The 24,665-nt window shown below is 47.7% G+C and overlaps 1 protein-coding gene across 1 annotated transcript; it reads left to right on the top strand.

The window, feature by feature from the left end:
- Positions 1–9,189: 9,189 nt before the first annotated feature.
- LOC144150268 (carboxy-terminal kinesin 2-like) lies at positions 9,190–18,253 on the top strand. The gene is made up of 4 exons (XM_077682128.1): positions 9,190–9,303; positions 12,257–12,388; positions 12,975–13,124; positions 16,050–18,253. The coding sequence occupies exons 1-4, from the start codon at positions 9,262–9,264 to the stop codon at positions 16,089–16,091; spliced, it is 366 nt and encodes a 121-aa protein (XP_077538254.1). The 5' UTR covers positions 9,190–9,261; the 3' UTR covers positions 16,092–18,253.
- Positions 18,254–24,665: the final 6,412 nt, after the last annotated feature.

Genomic DNA, 24,665 nt, shown 5'->3' with positions numbered 1-24,665 from the left:
AATGATTGTGCGGTAAGTCGGCAAGCTTTACGCCAATTCACTCCGTACGCGTGCGAGCGAGTACGTGTGCTAGCAATCACTTACCCCCTACCTACATGCAGAGCGCCGATATCTAGGCTACTGTTTCGCGATTCCAGTGCTATGGGGACGTAATGATCTGGAGTAGATGCACCTAGCACTGAAGGTATCAGCCAAAAGATTGCGTGCACATGCCTCCTACGTCCAAATCACCGATATTCTAACTGCGCCAGCGCTGCGCTCCTCTCACGCCAAAAGCAAACGTGCAGCGAACTCTCGCAAAGGCGTAGCGACGACTTGAGCAATACGTAGCGGTGCGTGTAGTTTGCCAAAGCACGCATCCTGGGATCCAAAGCAAGCGCAATGCCTGAGAAGCCTGAGACGCCACAGCAGGAATGCTTTCAAATGGGTGCCGCCATTTTGGCTACAGCTTCAGTGGAAGTGACCTTGGATGACATCACGATGCTGGGGTGCTATTTAGAGAAGGGGGGGGGGGGGTCGGCCTGGTCCCCTACGGGATATGGTTGGGGAATAGGCTGCCGGGCGCTTACGGAAGGGGGTGTGATTTGACCTCTAGCGTGCAAGGGCAAAACTGGTCACCCCGCGAAGACTGCTCGAGCTAGCGTAGAGTAGCTTGCGCTACAATAAGTGGCTAAGAAACATCCAGATTTAAAGGGACAGACAACCGATTTTTGTCGCGTATATGTTCTCTAGCTCATATGAAAGTCAGCGTTTTATATAGCCCGGTAACCACAAGCAATTTCTAAACAAATCGGCGGAAATAATTTTAATTTGGCAGCAAACTTCCTGAAATTGTAAGGGTGGCGGTTCGTAGTGTCGAAACGTGGCACTACAATATGTCTCAGTCACGTGACCTACAAACCTAGCAGCTACTGTAACTGCTGAAACACACTATCCGATCCTTCACATGCCAAAAGGAGGGCTCAATGCTGAAGAATCGCAAACTCTGCACGGCAAACAAACCTATCTATATAGTATTCAGAAATGTAGATGGGTGGAGATGTTTGATAAAAAAACATGCAACGTTAACTGAAAACTCTATGAAATGCGGAAAATATGCACGCTCTTCCATGCAACGTCACCCTGCCCAAGGGTATGCTGTGAGTTAGAACTCAAAAATTGCGTATTCCACTTCTGCGGTGAAATTGGGAGGCAGCTTTGACTAGCTTGTAACCTCTAGATCAACGTGGGCTGATTGAGAGGGCAGGGAACAAGCTGCTGCATTAGGGGCTTTGGATTTCGGGCTCCCCTCTGCCCAAACTCCCACTCTTTCTTACTGAACAAAGGTATTTGCTTTCTATCTCTCTCTCTCTCAGAAAAACCAAAACGCTTAGACCAGCCACGGCATGAGGGAATAAGCGCTTTGTACGACAGATAGTGTCGCCTCGTCCCTGAAACTGACCAAGATCAAGCAGCCGCAACCTTCACGCCCACATGTTCAGCCACACAAGCGTAGATGGCGTCTGTTATTTGTGTGTCAGGGCAATTTAAAACCATCTTGGCTAACCTTCGGTAACTGGAAAGCAGACCCGCTGCGGTGGCTCAGTGGATAAGGCGTTGCGCTGCTGAGCACGAGGTCGCGGGTGCGATTCCCGGCCGCGGCGGCCGCTTTTCTGATGGAGGCGAAAAGCGAAAACGCCCATGTGTACGAGATTTCGGCGCACGTTAAAGATCCCCAGGTGGTCAAAATTAATCCGAAGCCCTCCACTACGGCGCGCCTCATCGCCTGCGTTGCGTCGGCGCGTTAAACCCTACAATAAATCAATCAACTGGAAAGCAGAAATTGTAAACGCAGCAACTCCCTTCTAAAACGCTCATTCGGCGTCAAAGTAACGCTATCGCGTCCAACATGTCACTGCAACTTTTTCTCATGCAAAAATAACTGTCGGACGGTCTACTTCATCCTGATCGATAGCAACGTGATGTTGGAATTGCGCCTAACTGCATTAGCTTGCGCAGACGTTAGTGGAACTTCTTCAGTGGAAATAACAATGGGACACGCGGCGTTATCACGCGCATTTGGAGGCTGCTGTGAGCGGCCTCTGATTTTGATGCGCATGCTTCCGTTCCATCCCCTATGTGACGCCCGGCCGCCGGTGATGGCCGCGTTTTTCAGTTTAGGTTACCAAAACGGCAATCTTCACCAGCTGTTTGCGTGGCGCGCATTCACGCTTGAAACGCAGCATATTTGCATGTCGCACTCTTTTTATTGGCACTGTTGGATGGCCTTATTTTTACGCCGTCGAAAATTTGAATGCAGTTGGCCTTTAGGGAAAAGCTTCAGTATAACAAGCAGCGGGACTGCATGCTTTGTTAGGCAAGCGGATGTTGGATTAGCAGCAACGGTGTTGTTTTAGCCCACTCCCTCCTCTGCTTCGTTGTAAGTGGATTATTTTCGTCTTACGGAATCCCAGTAGGCTACTTCTTCACTAAACACGTCTAACGGGTAGTCAGCTTCCCGAGCTAGTACTCTTTGTGATGAAAAAAGGAAAAACCTGCAGTTGCCGCATAGTGCAACTTGTCACCGACCACCACCGAGTCAAAATGAAGATGCTGGACCAGGGCACTCTGGCGTTAGAAGTAGAACCCCCGTGCAACTCTAACAGACCTGTATTCCTAAGTTTTGACTCCTGCGATGGGCTGAAGAACGCGCGCTCATGACATAGGACCTAAGGGAAAAATTTAGGTATCTTACCTAAAGTATGTGTATGACCTGCAGGAGAACCTGACGGTGAAGCCGGTCCGTTATCTACAACGAAAGCCCGTCCATACGAATAATATCGAAAAGATGAACGTGAGGAGGACCATTCAAGTTCTGCCTCCGGCTGTGACCGCTGCCTCGGAACACCTAAAAGAACAAGTCAGACACACATGCAGCCCATCGTTCGCAACTGCAGGCCACACCATCACATTCATGAGGAACTTATATATCAGTGGTTCATACTTCTGGACATGAGCAATACAACCCGGCACCTGCGCCAAAAGTTCCCCGATGTCCGGCACTACGGCGATGCTGACTATGACAAGCTTGAGTGGCTGGAGGTTACCATGCCTATGTACTTGGAAGATGTTAGAAGAAGTTGCGGCGATCCAAGCGAGTTCCTCACAGAGGAGACGTATGAGGAATTTTCTATCAGCACCTGCTCTAGTGTTTCCTGCATAAGGTACCTTCTGAAAACCGATAACTTCCTGTTCGTGCATGCACCGAATAGAGAAACGGAGCGAGAGCCCGTTGTCTTACCAATTGAGCTACGAGCACACGCAGATACAGGGGAGACAGGCGGTGTATTCACCGAGCACAGCTGTGGGTTTACCCCCTGCGTTCTCGCTGAATGCCACGGGATAGCGTCACGCGACCTCTCGCGCCTCTGTGCGCTCCGTCCACGGCACGTGTGGCGGCCCTGTGCCCCAGTGGTTTGTCCAGGTCGACCTCGAAATGTTTGGAGTCGTGTGCAATGCCGATACCAAACAACCGACTACCATCCGTGGAATGTGCTTTGAGTTAACTTTCACGAATAATATAACTGCGCTGAAAACGCAAAATCTAAGTGCGTATCACACCAGTCATCACTCCGTTCTGAACATTGTGCTGAAGTGAAATAATAAATAACGTGTTACAGGTACAGTGTAACGTGTGAATAACGCAACCGGGCCATAGGCACCCGTGGTAGGTGGTGTATAAAGCTTCGCTTTCGAAACTCCTCCACAGGGTGGATTGACCCGCACTTTTTTTGGAACGCTGTGCATAACGCAGAAAAGTCTTGCGAAAAGAAATATGCTCGGTTGTGGAATGCAGGCACAGAATTGTTTACAAAATCCCGCTGTCTTGTCAGGACGTTGCATTAACGATCGCCTGCGTGACTACGAGAACTTTCTCAAAGGGTCATGCTGGCAGTTAGCTTGCTGTGCATTGAAAAAAAAAAAGAAGAAAGGGCACGCGTGACGCACGAGGCTTTCTTTATTGCACAATGCTGCGACGAGCGTATTCGTATGCCCAGTGTCTCGCGTGAACGGAAAAGGGATCGCATATCTTTCGAATTGATACGGGTTTCCTACCATCCTTGTGTGCTTTATGAATTCGTTGTTACAGCCCCGTCGCCTTCTTCTATTTTTTCTTTATTGTTACGTAGATTTGATTAGTAAAAAGGTTGCGCCCTAATGCAATAAAAAAGATGTGATTGCTAGTCAGCATAAATGTTTGTCTCCTCCTTTCTCGTGCCCCGTCTTCGGGCTGTTTTAATCGCTTCGTTCGTTTTTTTTATTTTGTCACCCTCTGATTGGCTATAGGTAGCGCACAAAATAAGCGTCGCTGAAGGAATGATAGGCATTGTGTTGCTGGGACTACGTGCGTCGTCTCTATTCCTGGGCAAGCCGGTGGTCGTCCAGGCAGCTGGTGGCAGCGGTGGCGACGGAAGGGAGCGTATACGTCGGCGTTGGTATTGGCGTCGGATTTGGTGAGAGCGCGGCGTCGTCTCCCTTCCTGGGCAACCCGGCGGTCGTCCAGGCAGCTGGTGGCAGCGGCGGCGACGAAAGGGAGCGTATACGTCGGCGTTGGTCTTGGCGTCGGATTTGGTGAGAGCACGGCTTCATTTCATTTCATTTCATTTATTGCATCCTTAAAGGCCCGAGGGCATTACATAAGGGGGGGGGGCAACAAATACTCAGTGACTGTGTACAATTTGATGGAGACAAACAATACACATTATACAATAGTAAACGCGCGTAATAATAATGAACAACAAAGCAATAAACGAACACTTTCACTGGGGGTTAGATTCAAAAACCGGAACTATTTGGTAAGAATAATTATACTGTGCGCTGATACACTATCGCTATAGTGTTAGGTTATTGACTGTAATCAAGTGGGTTTCCAGCTTTTGCCGGAATGATGTCCGGTCAGGTGTAACCGCAATGTTCTCGGGGAGGTGATTCCACAGTTTAATTGCATGGCGGAACAAGGAGTCGTTCATCCCCGATCGCCGATGTACTGCCGTTAATTCGTGCAATGGGGTTTGAATGATTAGTGCGGGAAGAAGTTTTGTTCGGCGGCTTTAAAAGTTCGTGCCTTGACTGTAGGCGGAAAAAGAAACTGTGCAGGAGGCATAAACGTGAGATGATGCGACGTGAGGCGAGAGATGGCAGGTTGAGTGACTGTTTTAAGGCGGTTACGCTGGTTTCTCTAGAAAACTGTGAGGTTATAAAGCGAGCTGCACGGTTCTGTACTGATTCTAGTTCGTTTATGAGATATGCCTGGGAAGGATTCCAAATCGGCGATGCATATGCGAGTTTTGGGCGCACGTATGTTAAGTATGCTAGTTTTTTAATGTCGGGAGATGCAGATTTTAGATTACGACGAAGGAATCCAAGTGTGCGCAGAGCGTCTGAGCAGATGGACTGCACGTGCGGCGCGAATGACAAAGACGGGTACATGTGCACTCCTAGATACTTGTATGACGTGGCAGTGTCGAGAGGAAGCGAATTAATGAAGTAGGTGTGATGAACAGTGGAGCGTTTACGGGAAAATGACATTGATTTACATTTAGTAAGATTTAAAGGCATCAAAGATTCTTGGCACCATAGTGCAATTGTGTCGAGGTCTTGCTGTAGTTTAGTTTTGTTTTCGGTGTTTTGAATGACGGAGTATACGACACAATCGTCTGCAAATAAGCGAAGGTTTGTTTGTATGTTAGTTGGAAGATCGTTTATGAATATTGAAAATAGAAGAGGTGATAGGCCTGCGCCCTGAGGCACGCCTGATGAGACGTTAGTTTTGGAGGAGTCATAATTATTTGCAGACGTGTACTGCTTGCGGTTAGTGAGGAAGTAAGAGGTTTTGACGTTTGTTTTGGTTTTGTTTTCACGGCGGGCTTCTCAAAAGAGAGGGTGCGAGAAAACGAGCTACTTTGGGTTTAGGAAGAGGGTGGTAAATGTCGGCGTGATAGAAAGCAAGGCACAGGCGCTTACCCTGGTCCTAAAAAAAAGAACCAATGAAAACCTCACCTAAAAAAAAAGCGAGGTTCGACGAGGAATCGAACCATTGACCTACAAAACAGTGCACGGACGCGTTAACTCGGCTGTCTCGGTGAGCGTTGTTGGGGGCGCCTAAAACAACTCTACACTTGCGTATGTCAACGAATATTGTCGCTTGTGTCTAGTTTATGCTGCATTTTTGAAATTCTGGCTGTCCTAACGCGTGTTTCTCACGAACCGGTCTTGCAGACGAGGCCGCATTGCTAGCGCTGCAAGCGATTGAGCCAAAGCTCCCTTATTTGACTCAAGAAAAGCTATCGCAGTCAACCCGACCTTTTCTGCGCAAGCCACGGTAGCCACGAAATAAATGGAATGTGCCGTTGGAATTATGGCGTTGATAACGCTTGTTTGTCCGGCACCGTCTTGCAGACAAGCAACGTCGCGCTGATACTACAAGCGATGCCACTCCTGGCATGTCAGGCGCATCAAAACCGTCGTGTAAAACGACTGCTAACAGTGCGAAAACCTCCGAGTTTGTAACAAGTGGGGATTATCGGAAAGCGACCGAAGCATGCGGTGGCGGCGACGTAATAGGTACAGCGAACAGGTAGGCAGAACGGCAGCGACGAGCGAAAATGATTTTACACGATTGCCCCCGTCGGCCTGCGCAAAAAAGGAAGATGGAACCCCTGCATACACGCCCTCGAAGACAGCTGTACAGCCGATTCAGTTTGTTGTGGACGAAGAGCAACCGAGGCTGCAGCAACAAACGATTGTGCTTGCCGTGGTATGAGCCAAAGCATATCTTCACATCGTTATGTTATCATCCGTCTGACTGTTACTTATTGAAGGGAAAATTCAGAACACAAACGTTAACGTCTATAGCGTCTATGCCAGAGATAGACGCTGCTGTTTAGGCCCTAAAAAGCACCTTCAGGGCGTCTGTCGGTTCTATCTGATGGCGCGCTCGCGCCGCTGATTACGAACAAGGCGTCTGTTGGCGTTCACTGATCGTGTTGGCGAGCCGGTAAATGCCATCACGGTTAAACACCTTGTTGGAAGACTATACGCTGTTGGGACGATGGAGTGCCGACAGAGCTTATTGGACCCACAAACGCCATCAAGGTTAAACTCCCTGTTGGAAGACTAGGCTATTGGAACGATATATAGAGTGCCGACAGAACTTCTTATTGGCCCCACAGGCGTGCTGGCAGCCCAACAAGAAAGTCTTGTTGGACTTTTTGTCCGGGTATATATGTCAGTTACTTTATGTGTATTCACTTTTGCGTTTAAAAACCTTAAATTTAAGTTATAAACACATTTCAGACTTTGAAAGCGGAAAGATAATTACCAATATTACAGTACTAACACAATTTCTGTCAAACATAGTTGCCAGACTTCAAATGCAGCACCTCTATCTCTCACTTTTTGTGTGTTTTTTCATGGCGTTTTGTGCCGAGTGGTGAGTGGTTGCTGGCGTGATTTGATCAGTTTTATCAATTTCAAGCTTAAATCATAGTTATCAAAGCTTTATGGGTGATGTCTACCCTTTCAACCTACGCGTGTGTTGAACATGGGGACCCCGGAAGAACGATCATCACCGCATAAAATACTGCGCGTCAAAAGTGGATGACATTGCATCCGAACAAAACGTGTTGGTGTCCGCGAGATGAAGACGACAGTGAAGGAGAATTGTACGTTGGAAACATCGTTTTTGCTCGGGTAAGTATGCATTTTTATTAGGGAGTGGCTAGTCTGCCGGCAGCCGGGAGAAATTCGTTTTCGAAAATACTTCTCAATATGGGTGCCACTTTCGAGCCAATGCACACTCCCGATCTCTGGACGTACGTCTTGCCTTCCCAGCCCAGAACCTGCTCCACAAGAAAGAAAACGAGTGGCAAAAATCCCGTATGTTCATTGGCTCTCTCATGGCATGAAGAGAGTGGGTTCCCGATACGGCGTGAAGGTTTTTTTCTGCCGAGAAGAAAGTAGGCCAGATATGCTCTGCCGTTGGCAGACGCATTGATAAGCCGGGGCGGCACAAAAAAGGATGCCACGTGAACCACGGCAAGCAGTTTGTTGCTTGCACCCAATCAGTGGTGTATCGACTGCCGCTACCTTGTGGCAAGGCTTACATCGGGCAAACAGGCAGATGCCTGAACATAAGACTGCGGGAGCACCACAGTTCGCTGGTGGGCAGGCCCTACACGCACCTGGCTTCGCACTGTAAAGAGTGCAAGGCACAGGGGGGGGGGGGGGGGGTGCAAACCCATGTTCGAAAAAACAACCGTGTTGTTTAGGCACAGGGGCAAGACAGAAAGGGAAATAATGGAAGCATGGAATATCAGCCGGGAGGGGTCAATGTGCGTGAGTAAATCTTCAGTCAGTCTGCAAGAAGCAGAATTGGCGTTTCTGGAACGACACGTGCGGTAATAGCATATCATGGGTTGCACTTTTATGTCGGGGGAAACTTTTGTTTGATAATTTATGTATAGGTATTAATCAGTGAATTATGTATAAGCCTTAATCAGTGAATTATGTCGGTTGGTCTCCCGATATATTTCTGTTTTCTAATAAATGTTGCCAGTTGCTAGTAAGCGCGTCGTCCTGTGTATTACTGTTCTTAGTCTACGTCTTTCCGCGCCTGTTTTCGAGATTTATTATTGCTTGTTTGGTAGCAAGCGGTTGTTTATTTGCCTACGAACTGGCGGGTAAAATGAGTCTGCTGCTGATTTATTGTATTCTTTGTGTGTGGAATTTGGAGGGAGGCGTTGTGTGCCACGCAAGCTTTTAAAGCTGCTTACCAAAGCATTCCAGGTGTATTGTTTCCACCCATGATAGCACTGTTCTGAGGCTTCTTTTCTTTTTAAGTCTACTCCACGCATCAGCTTCTGCAATTGGCCGCCCACAAATATTTGTACAAAATTAACACAGGGTTATTGCTTGTACTCAAGTGTAATATTAGTCATCTAGGTGTTTTTTTTTTTTTTTGGGGGGGGTGGAGAATATAGGCTCATTTGTTTCCTTAGTGCACCTCTTACTTCACGATGTTTTCTTCTATATTGTGTTTGTCGCATCCTGCACTCTCAAAGACTGCACGAACATGGCATCTCGAAACGTGCCTCTTTCTGGGTCTGCACTCGCGTGATTGGGTGTGGTTGCTTGCAGCTCTTGGCTGCAGCCCGCGGCTGGGCGGCCCCGTCCCGGTGTACCTGGGCAGGTCTCAGAGGAACGTAACGGGCGCTGCATGCAATGTCCCGAGTGCTGCTGCAAGCACCGGTGCACGGCCAAAAGGTGAGAGGGCTGCTATGTACAAGCCGCGCTACGCATGCATAGCCTCAAGTATGGAGCCCCACATGCTATCCGTTGCGCTTACTTATGTTTTTGTTGCCAGCGTCCGGCCGCACCGAAACGAAGGGAACGAAACGAAGCAAGTGTTTTCCTTCCCTTTCTTTTGTATGCGGCACAAGCTGTCTGATCTGATAGTGAGCAATTCACACTGTCGTCACTGAACTAAAACCTCTTTGATCGACTGTGTTCTGAATCTAATTCGACGGTTCCCGGAAGCCTTATTTGAAAAATGCACGCAGAGTAAACGCCATGGCATTCCATTTGCCAAAACTTAAGGGCAAATTTCCCCTTGCGACTGGACACGTCGCGTGGCACCGCAAAGCAATGAGCCAGCCATCACTTTTCATCACTTTGTGACGGTGGAGCTGATGACTCTTGGACTGAATTCCCTCGACATGCGATGAGATGAGGTCGCAAAACCTGGTAGCCAATCATGGCCACAGAGTAGCCGGAAACAAAACGTTTCTTTACATCCGGCATTCCCAACGGCGTACGTCGGGCTGGCAAGCGACTTCACGTGCACTTCCTTTCTTTGCTCATTGGCTGCAGCGCACGTATGCACGAATCAACGAACAGTGTGGGACTCGTCAGTGTAGATAAACACGTTTCATTTGTAAAAGCGAGTAATCTTTGTATTAGCTATATGGGTGGCAAAATGGTTGGCTGACTTGCAATCTTTTCGTACCTCTATCGGTGAGTAGCAAACACCGTAGAGTTCAGAGGCGTCAGGACTTTTGCGTTTTTGAAAAGAAGCGGAATTTGAAAGTTGGGATGCGAGTGTTGTGGTACGGTGACGTGGTTGTGGCATGAAACCAAACGTGTGCATTTGTTTCTGCAATATATAATGTTGAAAAGAGCCTGCTTGAGTTCGTTATTTTTGGATCCTCCCGCCCCCTGCAATGCTTTTGGAATTGTTCCAGGTTAGTGGCATGTACTCTGGAGTGGTTCTACCTGTTTTGTCACGCCAGTGGAACGTATTTTTCTTGGAGTGCAAATGGTGGAAGCACCAAGGAAGGCGTAGAGGTCAGGTAGTAGCTCCGTTGAACGCAGTCGCATCGTCGCTTGTTGTAGGTGGGAGCACCGCCTCATCGCGCGACGTGCCCGAGTCCCAAATGCAGATTTACTACCTTTACTGTGCGTTTCGCGTTCTTGACCGCTTTTTCGCCGCTTGTTTACTTCCTGTCTGTATTGGAGCTCAAGTTTGCTCCAATGAACCTTGTGGGCGCACAAACGGAGTGCGCACGCGCGTTGTCGGGGACGATGCCAGTCGCTATCACAGACTCCCCTCACCCCGTGCGTGGGGTATAAATGTGCGTACGCGGGGAAAAGGGGGCTGTTCGGCGTGACCACGAAGATGAACGGGGAATTGCCGCCGCTCGAGTGAGATGGATTCAATATCTTTTTGTTCCTTGCCCTTTCGGGTGTCGTTTTGTGCACTGCCGTGCATGCCAGCAAGGCACGAATTCCCATAGCGTTTTTTTATTGAAAGAAACCTGCATCGTTCTTGGCTACGTGACAATAGCATGCTGTTGCCTTTTATGCTGAATCTATGCTGAAAGACCTGCTTACACTTGTCAGAACCGCATGTTCCTGGTGGGACATGCACAAAGCCACTTTTTAAGTGATGGCCTGCCCTCTTTTTCAGTCGTTGTGCACTCTACCCTCTTTCATGAATGCACTGATCCTTTTTTTTCCTGTTGAAAAGTGCGCTTGAGGTGTGTTGGTGGGTTGACGAACTGATACTCACTGGCCTATGTGGCTGCGAAGAGATTTGTAGCAGCAAGAAGGCAAGGAAACTGAGTAACTGACATGGGGAACTTCTGGCTCAACTTTGTGCAAACGGCATTTCACTTTATTTCGCTTTCTTTAGAACGAACATGACATTGAATATGCCGGGTCGTGTGCATGTTTGGCTTCAGGTCGCAGTGAAGCCAACAAGCTTTAAAAATGAGTGACTCGAAGCTTTCACAATGCATGTCAAGCAATGGATCATCTTTTGTTAATCATTCCAAAAACTTGATTTTGATACGCTGAACCGTAAAATTGTGCTCTGAACTGAAGGGAATAATGAATACTTTGAAGTTTAAAATATGGAGTTTTAAATATGGAGTTTTAAAATATGAAGTTTTAAATAGGGGAGCATTGCGAGATTCCCACGTACCTCAGTGAGTGGATATCTAGTCACTGTTAGTACGGGGAATTCCCACTCAATTTAATCCAAGTGCCGTCTAATTTAATTCAAATTCCATTTAATTTAATTCAGGTGCCGGCAAATTTAATCCCACCGCCAGTCAAATTAATCCAGCTGTCACTAGGTTGGTTGTTCAGGAACGTTTCGTGCGAAATCAGGCACAATTACATTCTCCCGTAACAAAAACGAGCCAGGCGCAAATACAGTCAAAAACAAAGCAACGGTCCGCGGCTCCATACGGTAGCGCCATCTGGGAGGACTGACAGCAAGCAAGGCTGCAGAGCCTAATGACATGGAAGTTCAATTGAATACCTGCCATTGTGACTTCATGGCAGACGTCACGCAAACCCATGATTTGGCAGGAGAATCAAAACTTTAACTTAAATTGATTTTCTCTGTGAAGACGGCATCGTTTGTTGCTGCACATGCTCTAGGGGCACTATAAAACACTAAATCTTTTGGATAAAGCAAACTTGTATTTTGTCTGCATGGCCCCTTTAAGGCTGAGGCTGAACAGTGGAGTTCTTTTAGCGGTTGCATAAAAAAATGGAAATTTGCGTGCACCAAGAAAAAGCCAGGCTTATGTCCGCTGGGAAATGGAATCCTGCACTGACCGGGCTTACCACCGTGGCGGGTATTTGATAATCGCAAGTGCCAGATAATGTATAACGGTGCACTTTTCAATCTGCCTCCCCCGTTTCACAGGCCGTGGTGGACCTTGCCGGGAGCGAGCGCCTCTCGGAGTCCCAGTCGGAGGGGGCCCGCCTCCGGGAGGCCAAGAACATCAACAAGTCCCTTACCAACCTGGGCAACGTTATCCTGGCACTCTCCAACAGGGTACGCACTGTCAACGGCAGGGGAGGTGGCACATACCCGGGGGATCCCTGCCCACTGCCACAAAATGTCAGCCTGGTGTGGTGGTTCTTTGGTCGCACGAGCTTGAATAAAAGGTGCAGTGTCTGACCTTGGCATCCCTAAATGGAATAACAGCCCTTTCACGAGGCATCAGCAGAGCCAGCTTACTCTTGAAAGACTTGAATGCCCGTAAAAAGCACCTAAGTGGATCACAAAGCAAAGCGCCAAGGTTGCAAGGCCTTTTGGAAGTGCAAGGTAGAAACAAGGCTTCTCAGGCATTCAGCCAGACATTCATGCTTTCTTTTTCAGAGCCAATGTTTACTCAGGTTTTCTAAATCAAACCTCTCTCTCCCTCTCGCCCTCTCTCTCGCTCACTCTCATGATTGCTTTTTATAGGTGGTAATTGCCGACTGGTTATTCTTCCTTTTCGCTCTTTTCATTATTGCTGATTATAGGTGGTAATTGCCGACTGGTTATGCTTCATTTTCGTTAGTCTCTGCTTCCTTTGTGTCGACCCTACTTATTAATTTCTCCCCCCCCCCCCCCCTCAACCCTGGCCATCATGCAGGTGGACCACGTGCCACACCATAACTCCAAGCTGACACGCCTGCTGGTGGACGGCCTTGGTGGCAACAGCAAGACCCCGGTGCTCCTCAGCATCTCGCCCCGTGAGGAGAACATCGGAGAGACCGTCAACTCGCTCCGCTTTGCCACCAGGGTGAGAACACGCTTTGTCTTGCGCCCAGAAGCTGCGAAAAGTCCATGAGAGACAGTCGACAGCGCCCCCTGCAATCCCCTCGGAGCATTGGCTGCTTTCTGCCCTTTGAAGCAGACACCGTGGCTTTCACAAATAGTGTTCACAGTCTCTGGCCCTGATTGACCCGAGTCCCACTGTAGCTCTTTCACCGCTACACAATGTTTGTGAAGCACAGTAACGTAACTGAGAGGGGGCAGTTTTGATTTGGTCACTGTGGGTGGGGCATGGGTGCTGTTGTGCATGGCCAACTGCAATCTTAACTTGTGGCCTGGCGTTGCATTCGTGATCTGTAATTCATCATTCGTAGAGCTATTTTGGCATCTGACAGGTTCCTAATGTGGTTTAAGGGGAAACGCGGGTCTTAGAATCGCGAAGCTTGGACAAAAATACTTTTTTAAAATCTCCATTTTCGGAAACTAGAGCTATTTTTTTCTCCGTCCAGCTAAATATTCAGACCCAGGAGTACGTATCTGCGCCATAATATCAATTTGTATCGCCCACATCTGCTGAAATCGACGGAGATTTGTCGCGAAAATAGCATTTTTATGACGACTTGTTGCCCGCGTTCTACTTGAGCTATGGCATCCATCTTGGTCTTATTCGAAAGTGCGTCTTTTCGTTTTCAATTTCCCACCACAACTACTTTGTTTCGTTCATCAGTTGCGAGTAAAACCAGGGTGGACTAGAAAGGCCAAACGCACCACCGGATTAGCTACTGACTGCACGTGACCGCAGGGCGAAATCTGATTGGGTGGGTGTTGTGGATCGTCTGCTCAGCATTCTCATCACAGTGCAACGCCACACGTAGTCGTTCATGCGAGGACCGGCAAAAGCCCCACGCGGCGTAAAAATAAAGTAAACATGAGTATCAATAACCAAAAGAAAGAACAAGAAGTATTGGAAAGCGTCTGGAGTACATTGTTATGTAAGGCAGCAACATATTGCCAGAACCACGCCGGGACGAAGGTAGGCTTAATGCACCTGTGAGGTGCCGAGACTCGATGTAATTACGCCTGTCGCAGAACTAGGGTGCGTCTGTCTTTAGATCAGCAGCAAATACTGGAGGAGGACACTTGCCTACGGTGCGTGGGAAGCATTATCATTCTGTTATCAACAATGCCGCGCTGCCCACATCCCAGCGCGCGCTTCCTCGTCGGCAGGTTGCCATATAGATGAGCGATTTGAGAAGAATAAATGTTTGCATTGTGCACAATATGCAGTGGTGATGTGATATATGAATAGATTAAATCGAAAACACTGGTATCCCACCTAGCGAAGCGTACGGATGTTGCAGAATGGTGTGGTGCACTCCGTTACTACTCCCTTCGTTGCAACTTATTGCGTGTGATGCGAATCGACCTGGAGCCGATTTGCTTGCAAAAAATGGAGTAACATAAAACATTTCCAGCTGTGGTACACGATCAGCCCCTCAGCCCTGGTCGTCAGTGAGTGATGGCGCGCTGCCAACAGCATAAAAATTGAAGCGGTTTTCTGTTTCTGGCTTCGCTTTTGTTGAGTTTTTCTGCAAACTTCAGCAAACTTGGTATGATCGTGTTTAGTGAAAAGCGGGCTCCACGCTAAAGCGTTTCTTTTTTGCACATGCTCAGTGGATAACTGTCACTTGCAGTAATATTTCAAGTGAGATTTCTTCAGCCTTGCTGACGTTTTAAATTGTTTTTTTTTTCTCAAAGGACTTTTATGAACATTATAACCATTGAATTTAGGAGGAAATGAACTGCATGCTGATGCTATTTTTATTGGCTCGTTATGCTTCAGGTAAATGTTGCGAGTAATAGGACCACCTCATTAAGTTTTCTTAGCATTGTACTCGGCATAATTAAGGCAAGTTTATCCAATCAACTATCATTACAGGGATATAAATAGCATCAGCATGCATGACAGGTCTGACCCACAAATCCACACCGTTTACACCCCTGCCACACGGGCACTTTTAATCGCGATTGATTCGATCCAGATGGAGCTCAATCCGAATCTTGCGCTGCTATATGGCAGTTTCAATCGTGATCAAGCCCAATCCCGCTCGAACTCAATCCTGGTTTCTCAAACGCTCAGACAAAAGTGGTGATACGATCGTCCCCGCTGAGTAAAGGCACAAAGGTGACAACTTCAACTAATGCCACAAATTGTATCATTAACTTGTCCCAAATTAGCGTGCAGTAACATTTATATAGTTTCCTATAACTACGACCGTGCAAAGTTACCAGACGCTGGCCTTGAAGTAAATTTTTAGCGTCATCTGGCGTACGCGAGTGCAAGCGGTGCAACTTCTCAATCGGGATCGAAACGTGCAGTGTAGCAGTGGCGATGCGTCTAGCGCGCTTGAAAAGTCAATCGCGCTTGGCTTCAATCTTGATTGAAAGTGCCCATGTGACAGGGGTATTACTTTTAAAAAATGTTACTAGAAAGCCCCTCAATGGCCCGTAAGAAATTACTTGATTAGGCTTCAGTATTGAAAACTAATTACATATTTGAAATCAACAAAGCAACACACACATGCACAGTTATATTGATTATAAAGGAATTAATAAAAAGTTCATTTTAAAACCAGCGTCTGCCCTTAAACCACCGCTTTCCATGTATCTCCACATAAACAGTGTACTAAATGATTCACTTGGCTTGAAAATTTTGTATCAGCACTCCACTCCCTTCACATGGTGTTGCAATTTAGTTATGTCTGCATGCATGTGCGTGTGGTTGCTGCTTCTTTCACTGCCTGTTCGTTGGTTCAAGCTTGCTGCCAGGTTTTAGAAATCTTTGTGGCCGCCTCCTTTTGCTTTGATAGCATTTGGCTCTGTGTACTAGGAAGCCTAACTGAAGTGCCTGAATGTTAATTGTAGTTTGACACTTGTCTGTTCGCTCTCCCAGGTCAACCAATGCCACAATAGGAAAGCCAAGAAGAACATCTGATGCCGCTGCTTGCCACCACAACGGCTCCATGGACAGTGTTTTTAATAGTGACCTTTTTATATATATATTTTTAAGAACCTCCGTATTTTAATCTTTTAACCTCCGTATTTTAGCCTTGACTGAGCACAGATCTAGGGCGCATTGGACACATTTTAAATATTGTACCGCTTCATTGTAACGGCAAAATTTAGCAAGAAGCTCATATTGGGACTAGGTCATTGAAAAGTCCGTGGGCTGCGCCGGTCGTACTCGTGAAGAAAAAAGACTGCACACCGAGGTTCTGCATTGACTACCGGCGATTGAACAAGATCGCCAAAAAGGACGTCTACCCCCTGCCACGAATCGACGACGCCCTTGACCACCTCTGCCCCGCGAAGTACTTTTCATCGATGGATCTGAAGACAGGCTACTGGCAAATTGAAGTGGACGAGAGAGATCGAGAGAAGACTGCATTCATTACCCTGGACGGCCTATACAAGTTCAAGGTGATGCCTTTTGGGCTGTGCACGGCGCCAGCAACATTCCAGAGAGTCATGCACACTGTGCTAGCTGGCCTGAAGTGGCACACCTGCCTCGTATACCTCAACGACGTTGTGGTATTCTCCCGGACTTTCGACGAACACCTTCCAAGGTTGCAATCTGTACTCAAGGCCATCCGTACGTCGGAGTTAACGCTGAAGCCTGAAAAGTGCCGATTTGCGTACGAGGAACTCAAGTTTTCGTGCCACGTCGTCAAAGCCGCGGGAGTCCTACCTGACCCGGCGAAAACTTCAGCCATAGCGATCTTCCCAAGACCAAAAGATAAGAAGGGCGTGCGCACATTTCTCGGACTGTGCGCATACTACAGGCGCTTCGTCGCACACTTCGCACGCATTGCAGAGCCACTCACACGCTTGACGAAAGATAGCACGCCTTTCAGCTGGGAAAACGCCCAAGAGGAAGCATTCTGCGAACTGCAACAACCCCTGCAAAGCCCGCCCGTGCTCGCTCATTTCGACGAAAACGTCGAAACAGAAATTCACACGGATGCCAGTGATATAGGCTTGGGTGCCGTCCTCGTCCAAAAGCAAAACACACATAAACAAACCCAATACATGGTTCGCGGCTATCCAGGAAACTACGCAGATGACACCGTTCGAGCTTGTCTACGGAAGACGGCCGACTATGGTGCTTGACGCCATGCTTCCCCACGTGGAAGACGAAGACCTGAATGCCGACGTCCAAGGATACCTTCAGGGTGCAGAGGAGTCCCGCCAGCTCGCTCGAGTTCGCACAACGGAATAGCAGCTGGTGGATGCGAGACGCTAGAACCTCCGACGCCGAGACGCCGAGTACCACCCAGGGGATCGTGTGTGGGTTTGGACTCCCATCCGACGACGTGGACTCAGTGAGAAGCTTCTACGACGGTATTTCGGACCCTACCAGATTTTACGACGTATTGGCCACCTTACCTACGAGGTGATCCCCGATGGTGATTCCGGATCATCACGACGACACACGCGGCGCGAAGTCGTCCACGTGGTTCCTTAAAACATTTCTACGCACGATGACGGACTTTTATTTCCTATTTGTTTGGACTTTCGCTTATGTTAGCATCGGGTCGAGGCACTCTTAGAGGGGGGAGGGGGGGGTAATACCGCGAACCATGCATTGGGTTTGTTTATGAGTGTTTTGCTTTTGCCGCCCGGCTGCGCCGGTCTGTGTTATCTGTGTTGTCTGCCGGCCAAGGGAGGCGCGTGTTTCGTTCTTTCTTTCTGCGCCGCATGTGTTATCTCTTCTGATAGGGGGAGCGTTCCGAACTAATGTGAACCGCCTAGAATAATCTTCGTTGATCTACAGTGTTCTGGATACCCTTCGACTATTTGAGAAACCCTCGCCGAGTGATAAATTCCCGCAGAGCAGATGCCGCGGCATTCGACTCTCGACGCTCAACTTCGCACGACACTTTCTTGACTGCTGTTTTGCCGCCTGTGTATTCTTTGAGTTGTTAGGAAAGCACAAGTTCGCTCCAATAAACTCATTTTCTTTGAAGACAACTGCGTCGTCTTTGGCTTCGTGACAATACCGTCTTCTGCAAACGGGAGGGCCAGAAGTGGACGTGGAAAAGCCCGAATTAGGAGCATAAAGATGAAATAGACTTCATATTATGCGATAAACCTGGCGTCGTGAAGGATGTGGAAGTGCTTGGAAGGGTAAGGCGTAGTGACCACCATATGGTAAGATCTAGAATTAAGCTAGATTTGAGGAGGGATCGTAACAAGCTAGTACGAAAGAAGCCGATTAATGAGCTAACAGTAAGGCGTAAAATAGAATAATTCAGGATCGCGCTGCAGAACCGATATTCAGCTCTTACCGAGGAAGCAGAGTTTACGACACAGGAAACCAGCGATAACCTTACACGCATTATCACGGAGTGTGCAGTAGAAGTCGGGGGCACGATGGCCAGACTGGATACTGCTAAACTTTCCCAAGAGACGAAAGATCTAATTAGGAAACGGCAAACCATGACAATCTCCAACCCAGCTGATAGAATAGAACTAGCAAAGCTTTCGAAGTTAATAAGCGTAAGACAGCTGACATACGGAAGTATAATATGGGGAGGATCGAATGCGCTGTAAAAAACGGAGGTAGCCCGAAATCAGTGAAGAGGCGTCTTGGCGTGGGGAAAAATCAGATGTATGCACTTAAAGACAAGCGAAGCAATGTCATCACAAATAGGGATAAAATAGTCACAGCAGCCGAGGAGTTCTATATGGATCTGTACAGTAGCCGGGATATCCAGGATAATGCCGAACGAGAAAGTAGTTCAGAGGAGATAGACATCCCTCCAGTAACGACCGAAGAAGTAAGGAAGGCTATAGCCATCCCACCAGTAACGACCGAAGAAGTAAGGAAGGCTTTGAAAGAAATGAAAGGGGGCAAAGCACCTGGTGAGGATCAGATAACAGCAGACCTCTTGAAGGATGGCGGAGAAATTGTACTTGAAAAACTGGCAAACCTGTATACGCAATGCCTAATGACCGCAAGGGTACCGGAATCTTGGATGAACGCGAACATCATCCTAATCTATGAGAAAGGTAACATAAAGGACTTGAAAAATTACAGGCCAACCAGCTTACTGTCAGTCGTCTACAAAGTACTTACCAAGGTAATCGCTAACAGAATTTCTGCAACCTTAGATTTCAGTCAACCTAAAGAACAAGCAGGGTTCCGTAAAGGCTATTCAACAATGGATCATATTCACACGATCAATCAGGTGATAGAGAAGTGCGCTGAATATACTGAACCCCTATATATAGCCTTCATAGATTATGAGAAAGCATTTGACTCGGTCGAAACCTCAGCAGTCATTCAGGCATTACGGAACCACGGTGTAGATGAGCATTATGTAAGAATACTAGAGGATATCTACAATGGGTCCACAATTACCATCATTCTCCGTAAGGAGAGCAGTAAAATGCCTATAAGGAAGGACGTCAGACAAGGAGACACAATCTCTCCAATGTTATTTACAGCATGTTTACAAGAAGTATTCATAACATTGGATTGGGAACAGGTGGGAGTAAGGGTTAATGGAGAATACCTGAGTAACCTCAGATGTGCTGATGACGTTGCCTTGCTAAGTAACTCGGGTGGACGAATTGCAAAGCATGCTTTCCGCACTGGGCGAACAGAGTAGAACCGTTGGCCTGAAAATTAATATGCAGAAAACCAAAGTAATGACCAATAACCTCGGGACAGCACAGCGGTTTGAGATAGGTGGTGAGGCAGTGGAAGTGGTAAGCGAATATATCTACTTAGGCCAAGTTGTGACCCCGGATCCCAACCATGAGGCAGAGATAATTAGAAGGATAAGAATGGGGTGGAGTGCATGCGGCAAACCTTCTCAGATAATGAATGGCAGCCTACCATTGTCCTTGACGAAAGTGTATGACAGCTGCAGCTTACCGGTACTCACCTACGGGGCAGAAACTTGGAGGCTGACTAAGAGGGTTCAACTTAAATTGAGAACGACTCAGCGGGCATTGGAGCGGAAGATGATAGGTGTAACATTAAGGGACAAGAAGAGAGTGGAGTGGGTCAGAGAACAAACACGTGTTAAGGACATCTTAGTAGAAATTAAGAAGAAGAAATGGACGTGGGCAGGGCATGTAATGCGAAGGCAAGATAACCGTTGGTCATTAAGGGTAACAGAGTGGATCCCTAGAGAAGGCAAGCGTTGCAGGGGACGGCAGAACGTTAGATAGGCAGATGAGATCAAGAGGTTAAATTGGTCGCAGTTAGCTCAGGACCGGGGTAATCGGAGAATAATGGGAGAGGCCTTAGCCCTGCAGTGGGCGTAGATAGGCTGGTGGTGGTGGTGATGATGATGATGAATATAATTCATTGTGTGAGCTGATATTTTTAATGACCCTGGACAAAAAAAAACACCATTCGTCAAGGCTCGCTCATTTTTATACTGCTCCTAAGTGTACTTTTATTTTTTAGATGCAAAGCATCTCTTGCTCGTGGCTATGTCCGTTCGTCGGCGTCCGTCCGAACCTCTCCCTCTCTCCCCTCCAGCTGTGCGATAACACCGCTCTCCTCCTCTCCCTCTCTCCACGCCAGCTGTGCGATAGCGCGCACGCTGGTCCTCCTCTCCCCCTCGCCTTACCAGCTGTGCGGTAGCGCGCGCGCTAACTTTTGTGATGTCAAGGCAGTGAATTTTACTTTAGCTGCCTAGCTGCTTCTATTTCAGCCCCATTTAGCAAGAAAAATGTATTTGCGATACTACGGGGTCATTCAGCAACTCTGAAATGTCACATTGCCAGCGTAATAAATAAATTGTTGATTGATTGATTGTAGGGTTTAACGCGCCGACGCAACGCAGGTGATGAGGTGTGCCGTAGTGGAGGTATAGGGCCTATTCTAGGCACTATATAGTGGAGGCCTCCAGATTACTTTTGACCACTTGGGAATCTTTACGTGCGCCGAAATCTCGTACACACCGGCCTTTTTGGTAATAAAAAAATTGGGCCAGCAAACTTCTTTGCAAGGGTGATGGGGTTGCTTGTAAATATACCCTTCGATTTAAAAAGCTTCGGTATCAATCTTGAAAGTCTTGCAACTTTTAAGCGCCCTTGAAAGTTCTCGAAGTTCGTTTTTTACAGTCAACATGTGGCTGCAAAATAACCGAGTGACTGTTATATGCTTGGTATTTTTCAGTGAATAAAATATTTTTAGTAACACCTTAAAACTGCTTATCTGTGTTACTCAAGTATGAGAAATCGTTGGAAGAAAAGTCTCTGAAGCCATTGTTTCGACGAAAGAACTTGTCTGAAGACGAGTGCCCCTGTTGAAATGTTCGCTACAGCAGTGTCTTCATTTAGGAGGATTTCTCATAATTTCAAGCCGCCATTCTCCCATAAATATCTCGGTCATAGATTTCTAACAATGTGGTGTTTAAAAATCCAGAGCTTGAAAGTCCTTGAAACCCTCAACTTTTTCTCGTATAAACCAGCATGAATTCTGCTTTCAGTGTCGTTACTTTGCACTTTTACAAAAATTATGCACCCCTCTGTCCGACGACTACAATGGTTGAACACGAAGCTTTCTCGCGATGGACTCTTTGGTTGTCGTCAAAGTTTTCAAAACCTCTTCGACCAAGCCGAAATGAAGCAGTTGGATATACGTCTGCTTAGTAACGCGAGAGACCCAGGTTCGATTCCAGCCACCAGAGGCTGTTTTTGAAGACGATAGCCTTTCTTGGGCTACTTAAACCCAGAAATTGCGGTCTGTCCGACTGCATGTCGGTCTGTGACTCGATTCAGCCACCCGGCCAAAGGGAAACAGAGTCTGAGCAATAGTTTTATATACTCGCAGCCAAATCTGAATGTCCAAGTCCGGTTTATATGTTCATACTTGCCAACATTGTTGAACAAGAACAACTCATTATGCAAATATAAGATAGAAAATTAATGCACAAGGGATATTTACAGTGTTCCTTTATAAAAAAATTTATAGATGCTTGATTTTTCGCAAAATGAAATACTACATTCACTGCAACAAAAAAAAAATCACTCTGTCGCCCGCGCCACTAAAGCTTCTAGCGGCGTTTTCAGAAATCAAGCGGCAACAGTTGCGAAAGGTTCCACTATATAGGTTCCACGTTCTGCTTGGAGCTCACGTTGACTAGGACAACACGGTTCTAAAAACGTTGAAGTAGGTCGCCTCAATTCACGCGCGTCTCCGCCGTACGGCAGCGCTGGCATCGAGGCACCCGGCCTGGAACAGTGGAACGCGGTAAATTACCGCCGCGGTGGCTCAGTGGCTAAGGCGTTGCGCTGCTGCGCACGAGGTCGCGGGTTCGATTCCCGGCCGCGGCGGCCGCTTTTCTGATGGAGGCGAAAAGCAAAAACGCCCGTGTGTACAAAATTTCGGCGCACGTTAAAGATCTCCAGGTGGTCAAAATTAATCCGGAGCCCTCCACTACGGCGCGCCTCATCGCCTGCGTTGCGTCGGCGCGTTAAACCCCACAATTAATCGGAACGCGGTAAATTTGAAATGTTGAATTTTTGAAATGTTTGAAATGTCCACGCTCGATCCTTTCGCATTCACGATCTATCCTGAGATGTTACAGCATGCCGCACACGTAAACAAAAACCGCACTGTGCGTATATGCCAGCGGCATCCACCCCGCAAATATCCCCTTGTAGACAAAAATATAAAACAAAACACCCTCACTCAGTGCGTGTTGATAAAGCGGGGCTCTAGAAATCCTATAAATGCTACCAAAGAGGGATTGCGGCGCGAAAACAAGAACAAACTGCAGCGAGCGGCCGGAAGCGTTGCGAGGGCGTCTGCTCTGAAGCAGCCAACAAAAATGGCGGCACCGCCGCGGAGTTAAAGTATGGTCCCTAGAAACCTTTCTAGGGACCATAGTTAAAGGGACCGCGGCGCCACGGGTAAGGGGAAATAAAAAAGGGAGGGCAGCGGAGAAGGAGGGAACAGTTGGCGCTACCTTAGTAATTTTAGGGACCTTACCCTCCGCTAATGCCCCTAAATTACTCGGAGCGGCTAGAAGGAGAAAAGAAATTCTTGGTTCACGTGATCAAAACGTGACGTCACTGGACTTTTTTTTGAGCGCCTAGTTACAACGCCGTAGTAGGCGCAGCATTTTCCTGGGTCCCCCCCTCCCCCCGAGTGAACGATTTGCGCTCTCCTAGCATGTCAGTTTGTGTTGATTGCTACCAAATGAAGCTGCAAATGCGGGAATATACCGTGAATGGTAGTATTGGTGCGATCGCCCTATCCGATTAGGTGTCTTACATACCTACTGCGACATTTCAAGAGAGATTTGCAGCCTGAGCTCAGCGTAAATCAGCCATGCCGGTCTCCGGCGTTTGGTGTCACAGACAGGAGGCGATGCACAGACACGGAAGAGCGGAAAAGAGGGCATCTATGCGCTCAATCATTTTCCCAGCAAGGTCAATAACGTCTTTATTTTATGTTTTTGTAGTTTTTGTGTTCATACCACTGTACTGTGTACCTATAGCTGCGTGAATTCTTGTTTGCGTGGCCGCCTCGGCCGCCTAACTGTCATTCTCGAAGACTACAGACAAATACGTACCCCCACAGAACGCTACTCCATGCGATTCACCCCACCCAATACCCGTATAAATGTGCTCTGTGTTCTGTGTTTGCTGTCTGGAATTAATTCAAACAGAACGTGAGCGGCAGACGATGCTTCCACGCCGGAATCGCGACGAATAGCCCGAATATTTTGCCTCCCGAGAGTGGATACCGTGGGGTTTTGTTTTGAGTTAACAGCAGCGGCGTCTTCTTCTAAGTCTGCAAAAGATTTGTTATGGTGGAGCTTTGCAAAAGCGCCGGTCTCTCAGAGACAACTGACGTCAGGCATTTGTTCGAATCCTTGGTCCTAATAAATTGTTCAAGTTGAGCGCGCTTCCTTCGAAATCCTCGACAGTTCTATTGCCAGACGACAAGCGTACTGGACTTTCGCGACTTCTTTTGCAAGCAATTAAACGTGGTCGTGAAGATTTTTGGAGCTTTCCGCTGAGAGTAAGCGGAAGTAGGGTTTAGTAAATTTTATGGTGCCCGTTCCCCCATCCCTACCAATCCACGGGGTGGCGCTTTCTAAGGCTTCAAGGGGGAAAATTTGGGAACTGTTATTTTCAGCCAGTTCCGCCAGCATGGCATTGAATTTCGCGCCGAGCGTCTCGGTTATGACTTTACTGAGGTCTTAACCAAATTGGTCGAGCACGTCCTCATCGATGTACGTTTTAGGGCCCGAGGGTGCGGGCAGGGTACAACTACTGGGGGTGGCCCACATTTTTTTCTTGTAGCTTCAAGCCTACGGCTGTTTGGTTGGGGGTAGCTTTTAGTAGACCCCTCTGTATTGTTCTGCCCAGAGATTTCTTGCGTGCGCGTGCGGGCATGCGTGCGTACGCGTGAGTCGCAACATATTTTACCTGGCTCACGAAAGAAGACAAATGGTTAGTGGCGAAAGTGGTTCAGGATCAGGTATGGTGTCCCAGAAACCAGCAACCCCGTTCAGCTGTTAGCGGTGTGTGA

This window comes from Haemaphysalis longicornis, unplaced genomic scaffold (assembly GCF_048455015.1).
Source record: "Haemaphysalis longicornis isolate Haplotype H1 unplaced genomic scaffold, Haemaphysalis longicornis Haplotype H1 scaffold_8, whole genome shotgun sequence".
NCBI lineage: Eukaryota > Metazoa > Arthropoda > Arachnida > Ixodida > Ixodidae > Haemaphysalis > Haemaphysalis longicornis.
This window is presented reverse-complemented; position numbering and strand designations above follow the sequence as displayed.